Source organism: Pinus tabuliformis, chromosome 1_2 (assembly GCF_031772625.1).
Source record: "Pinus tabuliformis cultivar Carrire ecotype Pingquan chromosome 1_2, CPIR1, whole genome shotgun sequence".
Classification (NCBI taxonomy): Eukaryota; Viridiplantae; Streptophyta; class Pinopsida; order Pinales; family Pinaceae; genus Pinus; species Pinus tabuliformis.
The window spans coordinates 245,476,683-245,499,465 of NC_142298.1; the positions used below are offsets into that span (position 1 = coordinate 245,476,683).

At 36.4% G+C, this 22,783-nt stretch overlaps 1 protein-coding gene across 1 annotated transcript; it reads right to left on the reverse strand.

The window, feature by feature from the left end:
• Positions 1 to 738: 738 nt before the first annotated feature.
• Positions 739 to 1,131, reverse strand: LOC149205293 (uncharacterized). The gene has a single exon (XM_089397366.1). It carries the CDS (start codon positions 1,129 to 1,131, stop codon positions 739 to 741), a length of 393 nt encoding a protein of 130 aa, XP_089253492.1.
• Positions 1,132 to 22,783: the final 21,652 nt, after the last annotated feature.

The window sequence follows — 22,783 nt, forward strand, 5'->3', positions numbered from 1 at the left end:
AATTTTCTAATGCATCAGTTAATGTATTTAAATCACGTGGAATATGTTGATATGTAATATAATCAAAATTTCTTTCCAGCAATATAACACGTATATACATATGCAATATTTGTGGATTTCTCAATGAGTAATGATTGTTTAATTGTAACACAACGAGTTGTGAATCCAAATTGACAACTAAATCCCTAATGCCAAGAGCAACTGCTTCTGACAAGAATTCAATAACTGCACTATATTCATAAATATTATTGGTTGTTCAACCAAGGCAGATACCTTGTAAGTTAATAAGCTCGCCATTAGGGTCATAGAGTACCCATGTTGCAGAAGAGAGCTTCCATGTGCTACGACAAGCACCATCAGGAAAAATAATGTAATGACTTGATGACATCTCCAAACAGAGTGGAACACAAGGTAAGTAGAAAAACATATGTCTGCAAAAGCAAACAAACACACAAAAAATAAAAAAACACACACTAATGTACAAAAGTTATTACACGAATTTCATGCATAATACTTTTTGAGATACAACCCATTACATGGTTGTGACAATGAATTTCCCTCATAATCACATAGCTCATAGGCACCTTTCTATAAGACACGCTTGATGATGTAGGGCCCATGGCACATGGGTTCGAACTTGCCTGCCCCCAATTTATCGTTGGATTGATCGTAAAGAAGGACCAAGTTGCCTTTAGCAAAAGTGCAAGGAGACATGATTTTGTCAAAATGAGATTTGACTCACTTCTTTTGAGCTTCGATGACCATCGCAACAATACAATAAGTCTCGTCAAGTCTCTTAAGATATAGTAGCCTCTCCTCTTCAGGCGAGGTATTCAGAAGAATTTTAATAGCTATATTAAGCGAAGGGATTTCACATTCGATTGGAAGAGTTTCCTCCAAACCGTACACCAGTTGAAATGGATTGAATCCAGTGGTCATCTTAGAAGAAGTTTCATAAGCCCAAAGAGCTGGGAATAGCATTAAATGCAAATCCTTCCTGTGCTTCCCAACAGTACATTGAAGCATAGTAATGAAAACCTTATTGACTACTTCAATCTGGCCATTGGCCTGTGGATAATAAGGAGTTGAGCTATCATGTCGAAGGCCCAACTGAGCAGTTAGCTCTACCATCATGTGCTAGCAAAAATGTGATCCATGGTCAGTCACAATAGCTTGAGGGACACCAAAACATGCTATGACATGGTTAAAAAATAACTAAGCAATAGTAATACCACCGCATTGTATGTAGGCATCGCCTTGGCACATTTCGTAAAATAGTCGACGATGATGATGATATAACCATGCCCCCCGACCGAGGGATGGTTACATATCATGAAATAAATGCGCAATTTGGAAAATGGGCTAATGGTAATTACTGGGTGTAGGGGTGCGGGTGGGGCACACTGCTTGTGGTTGAAAATATGGCATTCATGGTAGTTTTAGACAGCTAGAATGCACTCTTTGAAGATAGAGGGCCATAAATAAACAGCATGGAGGATTTTCTGAGCAATGGCATATCCATACATATGACCACCAAAGGCACCAGAGTGGCAATATTTTAATACCTTCTCAACCTCTTCAAGGGTGAGACATCTACGAAGGACAAAGTCCACACCGACTCGATACAATGTATCACCGACGATTTGATAAGGTTGGAACTGATACTGGATGCATCATCGATTGAATCAAGACAACTCAGATCAGAATGTCTAGGTTTGGAGATAAACAATAATGTCTCCATACCATGGGTCAAGAGTGCTAATCAGAAACATAGTTTCATTGGGTATCTGCTCAGTAAAATCAGTTGAGGTGCTTGCAAATGGAAGAGCACAGATTAACTTAGAAAAGAAGAGTGATTTCTTTGATTTGGAAATAGTAAATTCCAAAGCAAACACCTATAGGATCACGATCCATTCGGAGTATTTTCCCCCCAGTAATAGCCGAGTGAGTAGATATGTCATGGGATTGCAATCATAAATCACCGTGGGTTTTCGTAAAAGGATATAGTATCAAAATATTTGGATGACATGAATCGCTTCCAAAGCAAGCTTCTCAACATGAACATATCGAGACTCAGTATCAAGAAGATTACGTCCCATATAATAAACCACATGCTTTTTTTCATCGTTGTCATCCTAAACTAACACCATAGCAATAGTGGTATCAGTTGCAGCCAAATACAATAAGTAATCAAGACGGTAATCGAGGGGATGTAGTAAAGGATCACTAATCAGTGCTTTCTTTAAAGCATTGAAGGATTATTTGGCAACTTCATCCCAAATAAAAGGGATCCCCTTCTTAAGTAAGTGAGTAAAACCCTTCACAAGTTCAGCGTAATTAGGGATAAATTGATGGCGAAAATTATCTTTTCCCTCCAAGCTCTGTAATTGTAGCAATGATGTGGGGGGGGGATTGACCATGGCCTCAACTTTTAAAGGATAAATCCTGATACCTTCATGAGACACCACAAAACCTAAGAGCCGACCATACTCGATGCAAAACACACACTTGTGTGGATTGAGATGGATATTGTAATGCTGACATCATAAAAAGATGGCTCTTAAGTGATCTGGATGGTCATGACATTTAGCCGAATGAGCTGGTAAGTCATCGAGGCATGGTTGAACAATGTGACGAATGTCATGAAATGCATAAGACATTTCTCATTGGAAGTTAGTGTTAGTATTCTTCAAACTGCAAGGAAGCTTTTTGTAAGCGAAAGTACCCCAGGGACAGATAAAGGTCGTTTTATGCTAATCGGCGGGTGAAATGTTAATATGGTTATAGCCAGAAAAACCATCCATGAATGAAAAAATTTCACTCCCAGAACATTCGTCAATGATTTTTTCATTAAAGGGAGTAGGATAATTGTCCTTAGGACATGCGTGATTGATATCACGATAATCAACACAAACACTTATCGTGCCTGCTTTTTGGCAACAAGGACGATATTTGATACCCAGTCCGTCAAGGGAATAGGATAAATGAAACCTTCTTTCAAAAGATTCTCTACTTTTGCTTTGATATCAGCAGCCTTTCAAGGGTGCACAAGGCAAAGTCGTTATCGAACAGGATTAGCACCAGGATAATTCGAAACCTCATGCACCACTATGGATAGATCAATACCAGGAATTTCCCCATATGAACAAGTGAAAACATCTTGGAATTCTTTAAAAAGATGAGTATAAATCCTGATCTCATCTGGAGAATAGGAAACCACAATATGAATGTTCTTGAAAATTCTTGGTTTAATGGAAATATCAAGAGGCATTGTAGTAGTGATGTTTCCCATATTACCCTCTGACAAGACTTCATGCACTAGGATAGGTGTCTGAAGTGGAGGTGTAGGAAAATGAGAAACAAATACTTATGTTGGCATTATGATACAGGTATTTCCCTTCGTGGCAACTCACTCAGATGAAAGTTCACAGTGCAGCAGGTCAACAACAAAGGATTACAGATCAGACTCCAAAGAATGAAGAAAGAGAGGTATACACTAGTTCACTTTGTCCAAGGCATGTATACACGTGGTTTAACAGAAAAAAATTAGTGTATAATGTATACACGCACTTTCACAGGAGGAAAAGCGTGTACATGTTGGAAAACCAAGTTTTTGGTCCAAGGTATTTGATCCAAGGTATTTTGGTCCAAGGTAATCGGTCCAAGGCATTTGGTCCAAGGTATTGACCCTAGGTATTGGGTCCAAGGTATTGGTCCTAAGTGGTTTTGGTCCAATGTATTGAGAAAGGCCTGAGATTATATAAGGAGGAGAAGATCATTAGGCCAAGTGGTGTAAGCAATGAGATTCTAAGGAATACTTCTATCTGAAGTATATATTATGTTGCAGGGTTATGTTTGGGACTGGATTTGAAATATTCATGTGTACCTTGAATTCAACATTGGATCAGGAATCATGAGACTTGAAATGAATTATTCTTGAATGATTTGATATTGGTTGTGACTAGATTTGATGTTTTGCACTTGTTCTATTTGTTATCTATCATGATCTGGGTTTGTCTGAAGTCTAGAATTGCAGCAAAGTTCTGAATCAAAATTTGCAGATCTGTACGTAGGTTCGTCTCGGCCAAAGCGCGTGTACATGCAGATTCGACTCTTCCAAGTAGCGTATACAAAAAGAAAAGCTTTTGTTCAGATCTGATTGATCTATCTGATCAAATTCTATTGTTTTGTTGTTGTCTATCTATGAAGTCCTCTCAGATCTGAACGTAGCATTGTTGTATAAGGAAATTGAATCTGATTGATTGATTGATGAAGAAGGAAGGATGATCCTTGTTGTTATCTGTTTTGAACTCTATAATATGATAATAGATCTTCATAACGTCATTGATTGGTACAGTCTGTGGTTTATAAGTGTATGATTCAATATCTTTAGAGATATAGCAGGTTGGGTTAAAGGAAGTGGCGTATACACGCAGGTTGGGTTAAACCAAGTAGCGTAAACACTCTAATGCATGGTTTTTGAGGTTACAGCTAGTTCTGGATGATGATGCAGGGTTCTAAGTTCAGCACAGAGTTTTGGTATCAGTGATCTGATTGTTCAGATTAACTAAATATTAGTTGATGCAGTTTAAGTTTAAAAGGCTTTAATGCGTCCAGTGTGAAAATTTGATGAGACGTGGCCTTTCATCTTGTCGTGTTGTGATCCAGTCTGAGAATTTATGAAACGTGGTCCCCGGAGGAAGAAAGAAGGTTGTGGCCTTGTATAGGTCGGTGCCTACGTACTAGTAAACATATCAGCTAGTACAAGAGCTAGGGGTTTGTAGCTCCCTTCTAGTAGAAGCTGGAGAATGAGAGAAGGTTGTAACCTTCTGCAGGTAGAAGCCTGTGTACTAGTATGAGTCTGCACCAGTACAAGATTGTAAACAGATCTTCTTATTATTAAAAGAAGACAGAGATGACAGCAGCAGGTGGTTTTTACCCACATTGGGTTTCCACCTTAAATCTTGGTGTTCATATGTGTTGCTTATGTGTGATACTTTATTCTACTTTTACTACACTGTCTAATAAATCTTTGATATATTGGTTTAATCTCAACACATGATAAACTGTCTAAATCAAAAGTTCTTTGCATATACGCTGGTTTATTTAAGCACAATCATGTGTACACGCTAGTTCACTTCACTGAAGTAGCGCATATAAATCTGTTTGGGAAATAAAATTATTGATCTGATAATACTGATTCACCCCCCTCTTAGTATTATTTCCAAAAATTGGTATCAGAGCAGGTCCTTCAAAAGAATCTTGATCGCTTTAAGGGAGACCCATCAACATGAATAATCAAGAAACCATGGGATCCATCAGACCACCAATCTTTGATGGAAGCAACTTTGTTTATTGGAAAATAAGAACCACAACCTATCTTCAATCGCTTGGAACAGATGTCTGGGAAATTTTGGAAGGAGGATATACATTTCCAACGGCAATTCCTATAGATACAGCAAGTAAAAATCAATATGAAGCCAATGCCAAAGTTATCAATACTTTATTGGGAAGTCTGTCACAATCAGAGTTTGTTAAAGTCATGAAGCTCAAATCAACCAAATAAATGTGGAACAAAATCATTCTGAGCTACGAAGGAGACTCTCAGGTAAAACGTGCTAAGCTTCAAACTCTCAGAATTCAGTATGAAACTCTTAAGATGCATAGTGATGAAAGCATAGCTAGTTACTTCCTACGTATAGATGAGGTTGTCAATTGTATGGAGAATCTAGGTGAAGAAATTAAGGAAGTTACCTTAGTTGAGAAAGTTTTGAGATCCTTGTCTACTAAATTTGAATCCAAAGTGTCTACCATAGAAGAAAAATAGGATTTGCACAATATCACTATGACACAACTTCACGAAATCTTAACTGTCTTTGAGATGAGAAAAGGAGGACCATCAGATATAGAGAAGCCACATTCAAAGCTTCAGCAAAACGAAAGGAGTAACACAATGAATCAGGACATATTTTAGAAGAAGAAGATGAGGTAAACTTTGTCAAAAACCTTCAACGAGGTTCTGGAAGGTTTAGAGGTAAGTTACCCTTCAAATGTTTTTCTTGTGGCAGATTCGGTCATTATGCTGCCAGACGTCCTTATAAAGATAAATTTGAAAAAGGAAAGGAATATGCAAAAGGGAATAGAAAACAAGTTGTGAATAAAAGGAGTTACTATACTAATGAAGATAGCGATGGTTTATCTAATAGTGATGAATATGAAACTGGACAAGATTACAGACTTCTCATGGCTTATGATGAGGATAATTTTTGGGATGCTTTAGAAGAAGAAGACCTTCATGAAGAAATATATAAACTCAAAATCTATTTAGAAGAAAAGAATATGATTATAGATACCTTGACATACCAACTTGCTGAAAAGAAAAAGAAAATGAAAAAATTGAATGTGAAATTGTGGGTCTAAGAAAGGATCTTGAGAAAATGAAATCTCTCAATCTTAGATTTGCTAAAGTATCGGGAAATTTAAATGAAATTATCAATGTTTAACGTTCTCCTCTAATAAAGACAGGTCTTGGATATACTAAAGAATCATCTCAATCACAAAATTTGTCAACCTCCACCAAAAGCTATCTTGATGCAGCAAAGACCAGCGAACAATGTGACAATCGTCAGCAAAAGCATAAAGCAGACCACCAGGGAAATCAGACTCAATTTACTCCAAGGATGAACAGAAGCCACAACCAACCTCAGGTAAATCGTACTCAATTTGCTCCAAAGATGAATATCAATAGAAACTACAATCAGAAGGTCAATAGATTCAATAGACGCAAGAACTTCTTTAATGGGCAATGTTTTTCATATCATAATTTTGGTCACAAAGTTGCTCAATGTGTTGCTTACAAAACCATCATGACTAGAGAAACATGAAATCAAAGGAATGTAACAGGGATCAAGAAAATTTCCTATAATAACTTTTCTCTTCTTGAAAATGAAATAGAATTCTTAATCTATAATAACTTTGGTCATGAAGAATCTGAGTGCATGAAAAATTTCGGCAAACATCTCAAAAGGAGAAAACTCCATTAAATCCCAAGATATGGGGAAGGAAAGAATATCAAACAGAAATATGTGGTATAGCCTTGTATGTAGAAGGACAAGAAAATCAGTGTTACATCGACAGTGGATGCTCAAAACACATGACAGGTGACAAAGAAAAACTTCACTCATATAATGCCTTAGAAAAGGAAAAGAATGTATCATTTGGAAAAGACGCTCCTACTGTCATAAAAGGTAAAGGCTCTATTTTCTTGAAATAAAAGGTTAAAGCTGGAAATGTTATGTATGTAGATGGTTTAAAGCATAACCTATTGAGTGTCAATCAAATGTGTGATAAAGGAAATGAAGTGGTGTTTCAATCAAATGGATGTGTTGTTCGTGAGCTTGATACAGGAGAGACCATGATCAAAGGTACAAGAACTCCAAACAACTTATACATACTCAAGGGAGGACACCAACAATGCTATCTAAGAAAAAATGATGAAAACTGGTAGTGGCATAGAAGATTGGGACTTATAAGCTTTTCTCAAATAAGAAAAGCATGCAGATTCAAGGCTATTTGTGATCTTCTAGATATCAACATCCTAGAAAATACAATATGAAAACCATGTCAAATTGGCAAGCAAACCAGAGTTCACTTCATGGAAAAAGAAGGGTCAGCTAGTAAGCCTCTTGAACTTGTCCATACTGATTTATGTGGACCAACAAGGAAAAAGTCACCTTGTGGAGAAGAATATTGTATTTTGTTCATTGATTATTTTTCCTCAATGTGTTGGATAGGTCTTCTAAAGCATAGATATGAATCTTTTGAAAATTTTCAAAGCCTTCAAATCTTTGGTTGAAAATGAATCAGATTGAAAAATCAAATGCCTCATAACTGATCGAGGAGGGGAATTCGCCTCGGATGAATTCTTTGACTTTTGTGAACAACATGGAATAAAAAGGAAATTCTCCACTACAAGGACTCCCCAGAAAAATGGTGTGGTAGAAAGAATGAATAGAACAGTTCAAAAAATGGCTCAAGTTATGCTAGATGAATCTCGAACTCCTGCAAACTTTTGGGGTGAAGCTGCATTCATTGTCGTAACTATTCTCAACCAAGCAAATGTTCGGGTAAACAACACTCAAACTCCACATGAACTTTGGTATGGTAATACTCCTATTGTAAAATACTTTAAAGTTTCTGGAAGCAAATTTTATATCAAAAGGACTTGTGAAAAAATTGGTAAGTTCGAACCTAGAGTAGACGAAGGCATTCTTCTTGGTTATTCTTCCAGAAGTAAAGGATATAAATGTTATAATAAAAGACTTGGAAAAATTGTTGAAAGCATTGATGTTGTAGTTGATGAAGCATGCAAAAATCCAAAACACATAGAATCAACAAAAGATTATGACAATGAAGAAGAAGGGGATTATTTTCCCACATCAAATCAAAATCATATTGAAGAAGAAACCAATGAAGCACCAGAAGAGGAAATAATGTAGAAGAAAAGACTTCGTCCAGGTATGTTCAGAAAAAACATCAAAAAACTCAAATTTTAGGGGAAAAAGAGGCAGGTGTACAGACAAGAAGAACTATTACAGGGACCTCAAGCTATCTAGCATTACTATCCTCTACCGAACCTCAAAATGTAAAAGAAGCATGCAAAGATGAATGTTGGGTCAAGGCCATGGATGAGGAACTTGAGAAAATTGAAAAAAATGATACTTGGGAATTAGTTCCTAGACCTCATGATAAAAATATTATAGGAACTAAATGGATATTCAAAAAAAAGTTGAATGGAAATGGAGAAGTCATTAGAAACAAGGCTAGACTTCTTTGTAAAGGGTATGCTCAACAAGAAGGTATAGATTTTGAACAAAATTTTGTACCTGTTGCCAGACTTGAATCCATAAGGATGTTTCTTGCTCTTTCTAGCTTTCAGAAATTCAAAGTATACCAAATGGATGTAAAATCAGCCTTCCTAAATGGAGATTTAGAAGAAGAAGTTTATATTGAACACCCAGAAGGATTCACTCTTGGAAATGATGCAAAACTTGTATGCATACTCAAAAAGGCTCTCTATTGTCTGAAACAGGCTCCAGGGGCTTGGTATTACCACCTTGACAAATATCTACACCAACAAGGTTTTACAAAAGGTTCAGCAGACAACAATCTATATACAAATATTGAAATTGATAAATTGCTAATTATTATTGTTTATGTTGATGATATCATTTTTGGTAGCAATGAAGAATCCATGAGTCAGAATTTTTTTCAGTAATGTAACAAGAATTGAAATGTACTTGCTTGGTGAACTTACCTATTTTCTCAGTCTACAAGTTTAACAAAATAAAGATGGTATTTTTATTTCACAAACCAAATACCTCAAACAGATCTTGAAAAGGTATGAAATGGGATATTCTAAACCTGTATGTACCCCAATGGTAACAGGATGCAGTCTCAGCTCAAATGATGAATCAACAATAGTACATCAACCAACTTACAGATCCATGATTGGAAGTTTGCTTTATCTAACAGGTACCCAACCTGACATCCTGCATGCAGTAGGAATATTTGGAAGATTCCAAGAAAATCCAAAGGAATCACACCTTCAGGAAGTCAAAAGAATTTTCAAATATCTTCAAGGAACTCAGGACTTTGGTTTATGGTATCCTAGAGATGCAGATCTTACTCTTCATGCATATACAGATGCAGATTGGGCAGGAAGTGTTCATGATAGAAAAATCACTAGTGGTGGTGCATTCTATATGGGTTATAGGTTAGTGTCTTGGTTCAGCAAGAAACAATGTTCAATTGCTTTATCCATAGCTGAAGCAGAAAATGTGGTTGCTGCATCTTGCTACACACAACTACTTTGGATGATGCAAACCTTGCAAGACATTCAGATCACATATACTCCACCCATCTCCATTCTATGTGATAATACAAGTTCCATCAGTATTTCAAAGAATCCAACCATGCATTCCAAGACCAAGCACATACCCATCAAACACCATTTTCTACGTGAACAAGTGCTTGAACAAAAGGTCAAATTGGAGTATGTTCCTTACAAAGAACAGGTTGTTGATATATTCACTAAGCCACTACCCAGAGAAACATTTGAATATCTCAGACAAAAGCTGGGAGTAGTTGCTGCATCGTCCTGTCGTTAAATCTAATTTTTCAGAGAAAGGTTATTATACGCATGTTTCATGAAGTATAGTCACGTACTCACATGGGTTTCTATGGGTCAAGGAGTGTATATGTTTTTCAGACAACAAAAACATTGGGGCAGGCTCTAATATGGGTTCTCTATCTGATGTTTATGATTACAGTCTATTGATATGCTCTGTTCATTAATTTTTATCTAACTAACAAATATGCCTTGATCATTGATTTGTTAACAATGCACAGGTAGCACAGGTTCAAGGGGAGCATTAGTCTTCACTCGCATTCTGCATTGTTGGCATTATGGTTGCTGAGTCCAACTATGGCTTTAGATATTTATACTTTTTGTTACTTTAGTCATGTAAAAGCCTTGGGTGTGATATGTCTTCTCATACATTTGAATGAGTCCTATTGGACAAATGATGTAATTTGTATCCCCACTTTGCATGGGATGGATGATGTAATTATATTTCTGTCATGTATACACAATTGGTATATCCCCACTTGGTTGGGTGGATGAGTCAAATTTGGTATATCCCCACTTGGTTGGGTGGATGAGTCAAATTTGGTATATCCCCACTTGGTTGGGAGATGGACGTATGTATGTGTCATTGGTAATAGGAAGGTCATAATCACATAATTGAGATATAGAGTCATGTTATTCTTTTGGAGAATATTTTTGTAGACTTTGCTTGTGCTCAAGGGGAGCATGGACGGTCTCAGTGCATCTCAGCATGTACTCAGGGGGAGCATGAACAACATAGGGGAGAGAATATCTTGGTCCACCCTTTGCCCTTGATGTCAAAGGGGGAGAGTGTCTTGGTGTTTTTGTTGCCATCAAGTCCAAAGGGGGAGATTGTTGGCATTATGATACAGGTATTGTCCTTGATGGCAACTCACTTAGATGAAAGTTCACAGTGTAGAAAGTCAATATCAAAGGATTACAGATAAGACTCCAAAGAATGAAGAAAGATAGGTATACATTGGTTTACTTTGTCTAAGTCATGTATACACGTGGTTTAACAGAAAAGAAAGTAGCGTATAAAGTATACATGCACTTTCACAGGAGGAAAAGCATGTACATGTTGGAAAACCAAGTTTTTGGTCCAAGGTAATTGGTCTGAGGCATTTGGTCCAAGGTATTAGGTCCAAGGTATTGGTCCTAAGTGGTTTTGGTCCAAGGTATTAAGAAAGGCCTAAGAGTATATAAGGAGGAGAAGATCACTAGGCCAAGTGGTGCAAGCAATGAGATTATAAGGAATGCTTCTATGTGAAGTATATATTATGTTGCAGGGTTATGTTTGGGACTGGATCTGAAATATTCATGTGCACCTTGAGTTCAACATTGGATCAGGAATCATGAGACTTGAAATGACTTATTCTTGAATGATCTGATATTGGTTGTGACCAGATCTGATGTTTTGTACCTGTTCTATTTGTTATCTATCATGATCTGGGTTTGTCTGAAGTCTATAATTGTAGCAAATTTCTGAATCAAAATTTGCAGATCTGTACGTAGGTTCATCTCGGGCAAAGCGCATGTAAATGAAGGTTCAACTCTTTCATGTATCGTATACAAAAAGAAAAGCTTTCGTTCAGATCTAATTGATCTATCTGATCAAATTCTGTTGTTTTACTGTTGTCTGTCAATGAAGTCCTCTTAGATCTGAACGTAGCACTGTTGTATAAGGAAATTGAATCTGATTGATTGATCGATCAAGAAGGAAGGATGATCCTCGTTGTTATCTATTTTAAACTCTATAATATGACAATAGATCTTCATAACGTCACTGATTGGTACAATTTGTGGTTTAGAAGTGTATGATTTAGTATCTTTAGAGATATACACATGTTGGGTTAAAGGCAGTGGTGTATACATGCAAGTTGGGTTCAACCAAGTAGCATATACAATCTAATGCATGGTTTTTGAGGTTACAGCTAGTTCTGGAAGATGATGCAGGGTTCTGGGTTCAACACAGAGTTCTGGTGTCAATGATCTGATCATTCAGATTAACTGAATATTGGTTGATGCAGTTTAAGTTTAGAAGGCTTTAATGGGTCCCGTGTGAAAATTTGATGAAACATGGCCTTTCAGCTTGTGGTGTTGTGATCCAGGAGTATCTAGTCTGAAAATTTATGAAACGTGGTCCCTGGAGAAAGAAATAAGGTCGTAGCCTTTTGTAGGTTAGTGCCCACGTACTAGTAAACATATCGGCTAGTACAAGAGCTAGAGGGTTGTAGCTCCCTTCCAGTAGAAGCTGGAGAACGAGAGAAGGTTGTAACCTTCTACAGGTAGAATTCTGCGTACTGGTATGATTCTGAACCAGTACAAGATTGTAAACAAATTTTCTTATTATTAAAAGAAGACAGAGATGACAGCAGTAGGTGGTTTTTACCCATATTGGGTTTCCACCTTAAATCTTGGTTTTGATGTGTGTTGCTTACGTGTGATGCTTTATTCTGATTTTACTGCACGCTCTAATAAATCTTTGATAAACTGGTCTAAGCTCAACACATGATAAACTATCTAAATCAAAAGTTCTCTGCATATACGTTGGTTTCTTGAAGCACAGTTGCATGTACACTCTAGTTCACTTCACTGAAGTAGTGTATATAAATATGTTTGGGAAATAAAATTATTGATCTGATAATACTGGTTCACTCCCCTCTCTTTATTATTTCCAACAGCTTCAAGACAAGAAGGCATCTCATCGAGGCTAGGAAGAAAATAAGAATGATGTTGTAGACTGTTCCATGGAATTTCATTCAGAGACATGACCTCAACGATACTCTCATTGGTGGGGAATGTCTCATTTAAAGGATCGGAGAATCCCAAGAACCAATCCAAGGATATGGCACATAAGTGTCCAGGTTCATACTAAAGATAGTATGACTTTCTAAAGTGGCGAATGAAGCTAAGACAATTTCTTTATAATTTATCTCCAATGGACTTAAAGGCATAGCATCATCAAATGAGTCAATTTGATCGTCGGTAGGGATAATCCAAGGATCTATAGAATCGAAGATCATATTGACCAAATGAACATTCAGAGGTGGGAGAGAAAAGTTACCCATTAAAGTAGATTCTTTGAAGAGACCTTCTCCCACACTCTCGTAAGGAATCTTAGTATTTCCCACATAAGGAACGTTGTCATTTGATGAACCAGGTGAAAATAAGGGCAGTTGATCTACCGTGACAATTTTTTCTTCTCGAGGAAAATGAAGTACGCAGAACGAAGAAGACACCACACAAAACATGGCGTGAGTCCAACTTCACCCGAGAAGAAGGTTATAGTTGATATTAGCATCTACAACTTCTACTCTAATTCAACAGTCTTTCCTTCTAATGTAATTGGCAAGTTCGTGAGAATACCATATCATTGTGAACCTATGCCATCAAAAGCTTCCAAGGTGTTCGAAGATTGGTTAAGAGGAGGAGATCCAATGGCTTTCCAACACGAAACTGACATGATGCAAGTAGAGGCACCTTCATCAATAACCGTTCAATGGATTGTCTTTCCTTTGATAAGGACCTATATCAGAAAGGTAATATGATGAGGAAGATGAGGCACATGATTCTCAAGATAGAATGTAATTAGACTCGAATTAGAAGGATCGATAGCACCTATAGCAGACAAAAATGATTTCTATTGCATTGGACAGGATTGAAGAACCTCCAAGGCAGACATCACTAAAGGTGCCTAAGCTAAATCTTCAACAATATTGTAATATTGCGTAGCTCTAGCATTCAGATTAAAAGATGACCTTTGAAGAAAACCTTCGAGAGGTGGCCGGATGGCGAAGTCACTGTTAGGGCATTGGATATGGAGTGGACCATAACTGGATGGAGTAGACGTAGAAGGAGTATTAGTGGCTTCTTTCTCCATCGTCTTCTTAGACGTGGCTTGATAGTCCTTAGTTCGAGTAGTGATTGAGATAGGTGATGAACCTTGCATCATGAACACTTGGGAACCTGAGGAAGAAGAAAAATGAGGTTGGTCTACCAATTGGGTCTACTTTGACACAAAAGGATTCTTTTAAGATAGTCGGAGTCCCTTTCGGCAAGCTACTAACTTCAGATCGTCAGGGACAATCCTTAGTGTAATGATCCTCCTCACAAATGAGGAAAAGTATATTTCGAATTTCTTTGAGAAGCATCATCAATAGAAGATTTAGGAGGGTCCTATTTTGGGGCATCGGCTTTGGCCTTACCTTTTCCCTTCTTTTTACCTTTAGAGGTCTTATCCGCTGCAGTAGACTAAACAACATGTACCTCAGAGGTTTTACTAGGAATGGATGAATTTTTGGAGGGATTATTGGAACCAGTCTTCGAGACAGATTTATGCTTCAAAGAAGCTTTCGCGAGAGTCTGATACATGGAACCAATCACATCATCAATAGGTGGTGCATGCGGAGACTTCGATGTTATTAGATCTGATGATGGTCTCGGAGCATCAGGTAACATCTCATACAATGTGCTAGATTGTGAATAGACCAAGTCTAAATACTGGGCATCGACGATAGCTTGCTCTTCAGTAACACATCCACCCATGGCTATGTGCTTAGCAATTTTGTGGACGAATGATTTCGTGAACCATTCTGTGAACAACTTGTCATCAATCTCAAACTTGATGAGGCAATGTTGATGTCTCCATTCATGGATATGATCAGAAATGTGGGTCGTGGTGTCTTGCTTAAGGGGTTCCAGAAAATGAGTGCCAGTTTCATAGTGATTTGGCAATTGGAAATGAATGAGGAAAGCCATAGTGAGAGAGTTGAAGTTAGCATGTACCTCGAGGCAATTTGATGTACCATTTAGCGACAACACCTAGAGAGTTCTTTGAAAGAGTCGAAGATGGATAGAATCTATTGTAACATTATTTAGTTTTGATAAGTTAGCATATTAGTCAAAATAATTTCAAAATGTTAAGTTAGGATATGGAGGAACGAGAAAGAAAAGATAAAATGTTAGGAAAATTTGATGTTTTATAGGCATCCATATCAATAAAATGTTAGGTGCTATCTGCCCTAAGTAAAGAAGCAAAGGAAAATAAAATGCTAGGGAAGCAAAAGAAAAGGAAGGCTTCATTTTATGTTTTTGAAAATTCACAGACTGTTAGTCTAAATGTGCCATAATAAAACATCAACTGTGTTTTCATGTGCAGAAGAAAAAGACAGAAGAGTAAAGGTTACTCTAAGTTTTATACATTAATTTTGAAGTATTAATACTATTCCTAAGTTTTAAATCCCTATCCCTAAGTATTAATACTATCCTAATTTTTAAACCCATATAACCCCTCCACTCATAATTCCCTTCATTCTCATTTCCCTAAGTTTAAACCCCTCTTATATCGTGCATTTCCTGACACCATATTACATCAATTCATGACCCCACCAAATTATCCCATCACATCATGGTTAATTCCCTGCCATTTCACTCTTCATCTCCACCTATCTTCTCAGAAATTACACATAAATAAGGATTTTTGGATGTAAGCTCCCACCTTAAAACACATCAGGTAGATGATCAACATGGATGAAGTCCATTTTGTTGCTGCCAAGAAAAAGTCTCATTTTAAGATAAAAACACAGGTCGGCCCATTCATTTGCAACAGTAGGGTAGCAGGGGAAGAGGCAAACAAACTTTTGAAGGAAATGTAGTTTAATCTCAGTTATACCTAGTCTTATGATCCATTAGGGATCATTTCTAGATTAAGGGTAGAAACCAAGTTTACTCCTTACTTTCACACACCCATGCCATAAATATAAAAGTATAAGAATCAACATGAGCGGGTAGAGAACACATTACAGGAGGTGGAAGAACAACAGGTCTCCTCATCAATAGTGCAGACTCCTACAATGCAAGAGAAGACATCCAAAAAGAGCAGAGAGGAAGAGTTCCCTTTAGGGACTGATATTTTCAGTGATGGATTTAAAATCATGTAAAAAAAGAAGGCTAAGCTTAGTTCTAGACTAACCCTTAGCAAAGATTCAGAGCAACAGACTCTTATCACCACTAATGAGACTTGTGTATCTTCATTAGTGGGTGATCAGTCTACACAGTCTCCTACCACCTCCACAACCTCACAAGAGTAGCAACAGATTATGCACATGGGTACATCTACTTCAGCGAGCTAGAGAAGAGCATCATGGATATCTTCAAGGAAATAAAAGTAAAAAAGAAGCCTTGAAGATTAACACATACAACCAGTTTTGGAAGCAGACTTTAGGTGCCTAAAGCAGGCTACTATCAACCTTTGACTCAAAGAAGGGGAAAATGCAGATGGCATTCTTTCAGGCACAAGTTCCTCAGCTCAAAGGAACATCAGACTACAGAAAGACATTTCTTGACTTTGATGTCAAGGATATACATCCCATTGACCAAATGGAGATGCATAAACAAATTGGGGACATGATCTTCTCTACTGTAACTAACACAGCTATGACTTTGTCCAAATTGTAGGTTACAGAAGAAAATGACTAGTCACAACTAAAGATGGAGGAAGTTTCTACTCTTGACAAAGATACCAAGATTACAACCTTGGAAGATTTGGTAATAAAACTAGATTATGATCCTGCAAACACCAATGCTGCAGAGGAGCTGATCAAAAAGAAGAATTTGGATATAACAGCATTGAGGAAGTAGTTAAAATTCCTAGCTACTGAATATCCTCTAGCTAAGGATATTACAGAAATAGAGACTCAAAAGGCAGATATGATGGAACTCGTTATGGAGTATACGCTCAGCTTAAGCAGATGGAGATAGAGATGGAGAAATTAATCAAGGAAAAGGAGAAGGCTTCTAAACTGACTACTCCTTTAAAAGCACTTCCTATCACAATCATTCTAACTACCATATCAGCTACCACCAGTACAGGAGATGTTGTAGACCAGTTGGCCAATGAAATTCAAATTATGTCCCTTCAGACTGAAGAGATTAAGAAAATGCATGATCAAGTAAAACTACTGGAGGATCATCAAAATAAATCTGACATTTTTCATGCAGCAAAGCTTCAAAGAGCTTAGAATCAAATAGAAGCATGAAAGAAGTCAGCATCTGAATCTTCCATTGGCTACACTCTTGGTAATTTCAAGGAAATTATCTGGAACAACATCATAGAGGAGATTGATGAAATCTGGCCATCTATCAAGATAATTTTTTAGCAGAAGGAGTTGATGGAAAAGGCAAACTAGACAATTTCCAATATAAATTCACAACTAGGAGAGATGCCTGCTACAGCTAACAACATTATAAGGTTTCCTGATTCTAAAAACAGGTATGAATTGGATGATCTAGGGGTGGATGAAAACACTGAGACCATTGTGGAGGTGAAGAAAGTTCTGACCAAAAGGAATTTAGTAGTGCATCTGACAGAGAAGTGTCACATTCTTGAAGTGGCAGTCAATATATTTTTCACAAGGACTGATGCATTAAACAAGAAGGGTCTTCCTTCACTATTTGCCATCAATTATAAGTTAATGACCAGGGAGGAATACTTGAAGAAGCTACAAGATATTGCCAAGGACATAGCCAAGTCCTCCAACATCAAAGGTTCCATGAGAGGTGGGGTGTTCTACAAGGCCATCAACAACATATGTTTTATTTAGAATGAGACAAAACATATTTTTACTGTAAAATCCACTTTTTCCAAGTATACTAAGGTAGATCAGATCTACCGTAAAGTAACTAAGATATCAATTCTAGATGAAGAATGGTGGGAAAATCTGTGTGAATATCAGGATTAGAGGACAGATCAGTTTTTCCAATGCAACACCAGAATAGTGGCCACTCAGCAACATCTTTCCATGAAAACAGGGCCAGATGTGTAGATTCATTCTTTTTTATTGAATTCCTTCCCTTTCTGTTAGTTTTAAGAAATAATAGCATACCTTGTCATTCAGGCATTTATTGTAATATTTTGTATTTTTGTTTAAATACTTCATTGTGTCGAAGTATTTAGGGTTGCACCCTTGAACCAGTTAGTGAACAGATTTGTACTAAGTTGGAGCATTTTTTATATGAATAAAAGATTATGGATTTACTTCATATGGCTTGTCCCTCAATGAGTTCTTTTCATTGTGCTTTTCATTATGTATTCCTCATATAATTTATTTCTTTTACAGTCATCTGATTGAAAATTTAATTGAATCTCATTTTCATTTTGAATCCTTTGTGAAGTTGTAGTTTAATTAAGAGATTAATTTATAGGACTATCTCTTACTGTGAATTCTTCTTTGAACTTGAATTACACTATATTTCTGAAATGTCTTAATTATATTTTGTTGATTAAGCATAGTTTTCTTAATTTCTTCCTATAAATGGTCAAATACTTTGTCTGAATATTAAATCATTTATACTTCTTCATATTCTACTCATCCATCCTACTTAAAATCAAAATAACCATACGTATTTAAAGAATAGCCTTTTGTTTTATTGAAAATTTGTCTAAGTTTAAAGCACTTGTTTAAAAGTAGTTCACTGGTCATCCAACCATTAAAATCAAACAAAACATTTTAGATGCTTTGGCATAGCCCATTAACCTTAGGTTATCTCAATGGATCACATCATATTGGTGCCATTTCCGAGGAGCGAAAAACTGAAAGATAAGTTTTCTCGGGGGCAAAGATTTTCCCTTTCCTTTAAGGTGAATAAAGGATAATGTCATAGGTCAAAATATTTCACCTAGCGATTCCACTGGTCCAAGCTGGCTCCCTATAAGCATACAAGATCACGTTCTGATTCTGAGATTGTTAACCCTCTACCAGACCCAGAAAGACTCATTAGGGGAGCCTCTTCAAGGAGAAGATGTAGAACACCTCCTTCTTCTTCAAATTTACATCCTGAAGACATTCCATCTATAGATCCATTCTCATTTATACCAACACAACTTTATTGGACTGAACTACCTCCTAGGGTCCCTTCTCTTATTTCTAGAGGAGTAGACCTTCCATCAGCCTTTTTGATACAGTCACTTGGAACATATCAAGTTCCATCCATTCTTATAAAATCATCTTCATCTGAGGAAGAATTTGGTTTACATTTACCTGAATTCAAACCTCAAGATTTCATTACTCCAACTCCTTATTCTATTCCATCATCCTCAACTAATTTTAAAGAGACATTTTCTGTCTACTCGAATCCTTTATTTGAAAATAAGGAAGAATTCCCACCATAAGTTTAGAAATTTTTTATCAAAACCCCTTTCAAACCCTTAAAGAGGTCTCCTCCCTCACCTCCACATATTAATACACCTACTAATTCATCTTTGTCTCCTTCATCTTCATCATCTTCCTCTTCCTTGTCAACATCCACTCAGACACCCCATACTCCTCCTGCTGTTATGGCTTTTTGACCCATTGTGCAAGCTAGGTATGCTGCTCTAGTTCTCTCTTCAAACTTGGGAAATTTTCCTGATGGTTATCTAAAACATTTCCCAAGATTCAATGGCGAAACAGGTCTCTCAACAGAGGATCATGTATCAACCTTCCTATATTTTGTTGACAATATGAACATGGAAGAGGAAAATGTTTATATGATATTATTTGTGCAATCTCTAGAAGGAAATGTTAGGATCTAGTTTAGGCAGCTCAGAGTTGACTCTATCAGAACTTGGAATGAGCTCATAACAATTTTCAAAAATCAATGGGGGGTAAAGAAAATCATATTTACTTCCTTACTAAATTTGAGGAATTAAAGAGAAACCCAGGAGAACTAGATGTTAATTTCATTAAAAGATTTAATCAACTCTATCATAAAATGCACACTGATTGTAAACCACCAGTAGCAGCTGCAAAGGTCATATTTTCCAAATCATTTGATGATGACTTTGTAGTTATGCTAAAGGAAAGATTTTATAATACATTAGAATACATGCAGAAAAATGCTCTAGAGCTAGAAGCCAATAGGTCAGCTTCTAGTAAACTTAAGGTTAAAGAAAAAAAGAAGAAAGAAAACTAAAAGCTAAGATTGATGATTCATCCTCCTCTAAATCTAAACTTGAAGATCAAAAAATTGATGAAATTACATCTTTTCTTAGGAAACTTTCTAACAGGATTTCAAAAATTGAAACATAGCCTAGAACTGCTCAATAAACTGCTGTTAGACCTCAATCTCAAACACAATTAAAAAGAGCTCTTCAATTGCAAATTCTGCAGAGACCAAGTTCTAACCAAAACATTTAGCTACCTTTGCTCATTGATGATCAACAATCACAAGGATCAAGCCCTTTAATCATTGAAGATATCAATAATATTGATTCTTCAGCAATACAAATGGCCATAGTCCCTTCATCTTCATCTCAGTCTTTTGAACTAGAAGTAGGAGATACTCAAATTTCCAGATACCAAGCATTCTCTGAATTTTTAATTGCAGAATTAAATGAAAGATATGATATAAGACCAATATCAGGTCCTGGTAGACCTCCAAAATATACTACCATAATTGAACTTGCAATGAAAATTATTCATACACAAACTTCATCACCTCAAACTACAAATTCATCCACTGAAACCCTTCCATTTGATAAGACTAATTTGACTACTTTTAATATTGAAAAGGAATTGGAAAGGGTAAGATTCCTATACCTTTAGCTAAAGTTTCCAAAAATTTTGGTTACAAAAATCAAGTGTCTAAATGGATACAGTCTTCTAGTGTAGATGTTGACGGATACGCTATTATTCTGTAGGATGAAAAGCCCTCGGTTGTATTTGGCCTTAGTTTGGATATGATCAATGAAATTGTTCCACCATTTTATGTAGCATTAAAATCTCATGATTTTCTTTTGTACATCTGCGTGTTGGATTCTGGAGCCTCTATAACCTTATGCCAAAGTTAATAATGGACCAGCTTTAGTTACAAGTCACCTGTTCCTATCATGACATGTACACCTTTGATTCAAAGAAAGTACCATGCCTAGGATTGATCAAAGACCTAGTTGTGACCTTAGCTCAAATACATGTCAAAAGTATAGTTCTAGACATAGTTGTCACTGATATTCCTGCCAAGTTTGGCATGCTTCTATCTAGATCATGTTGTGCTAAAATTAGAGCATCACTTCAAATGGATATGTCTTTTTCTACTATTCCAATCTATGGAGGTGAGCATTTAAGGTTATATAGGGAAGTCCATTTCCTTCATACTGTTTGTAGGTCTGATCAAACAAAAAGCCACCCTATCTGTGCGATAGATCAGGGTTTTTTTTTCTTTCACTTGTCTTCACAAAATGCATCAAACACTCAACTTGCCAATGAAAATATTATTTCCCAGCCTAAAATTGTAGAATCAGATATCTAGAAGCATTATTTTGATGGCTCTTGCTCAAAGGAAAGAGTAGGAGCAGGAACAATTCTTATATCACCAAATAAAGAAAACATAACTCAAACATATAAACTTGAATTTGAAGTCACTAATAATGTGGCTGATTATGAGGCTTTTCTTCTTGGTCTTGAGTTAGCTAGGAGTCTAAAGGTCCAAAACTTGAGTGTATTTTCTAATTCTGAGCTTTTAGTAAACCAGGTTAGAAATCTGTGTCAGACTAAATACCTAAGGCTTAATTCATACAAAAATGAAGCTTGGGACACAATTGAAAATTTCTTCCAAGGTTTTAACATAACTACTATTCCCAGAGATGAAAACATGCATGCTGATTCACTAGCTATCTCACCAAGCTCCTTCAAAATCCCTGAGCCAGTATCGTTAGAATGCCAAATCCAAGTCAAGTATCAGCCGTCAATTCTTGATAACCTTAAACACTGGCAAATTTTTTAAGATGATGAACAGTTGAAATCTTTCCTTCAAATTATGATGAATTTTCAAATATGCAAATTGAAGGAGATCAAAACAATATTCCAGAATTAAATTAGCGAAATCCAGAAACCTCATTCAGCCCTAAAATTCTTGATCATGATATCATCCAGTTATCTAATAATTTTATCCCTAAAGGATTAGTCCCATTGGAAAAATTATTTGATAATAATGATGTCTCTAAAAGGACCTTGTTCCACTCACTTGAAGAAGAAATCGAAGAATGTAATATTGGGACTTTGTATGATGTGAGAAACATTAAATTATCTTCATCTTTACCTTCATATGTTAAAGTCAAATACTTGAATCTTCTTAAGAACTATAAATATGTTTTTGCATGGTATTAGAATGAATTGAAAACTTATGACACATCTTTGATTGAGCATGAGATTCCTTTGAAACCAGAAGAAAAATCCTTTTAGCAGAAGTTAAGAACAATTAATCCCATACATTTCCAACCATTGACAAGGAACTTAAAAAGTTACTTTATGGTCATATCATAGTGCCTTTAAGGTATTCGAACTAGGTAGCCAACCTAGTTCCTGTTAGGAAGAAGAATGGTGAGATTAGGCTATGTGTAGATTTCTAAAACCTGAAAAAATCATCCTTAAAAGACAAGTATCCATTGCCTAAAATGGACCATCTACTCCAGAAAGTTTCAGGGGCTAATAGGATTTCTATGCTAGATGGATTTTCTGGTTATAACTAGATTATGGTAAATGAAGCTAACCAAGACAAAAATGCTTTCACCACTCCTTGGGGTACATTTATGTATGCCAGAATTCCATTTGGGTTAACCAATATTGGATCAACTTT

What these genes read in the sequence shown, in the direction of transcription:
- LOC149205293 (XM_089397366.1), bottom strand. Translation starts at nt 1,131, where the DNA reads ATGGTAGAGCTAACTGCTCAGTTGGGCCTTCGACATGATAGCTCAACT.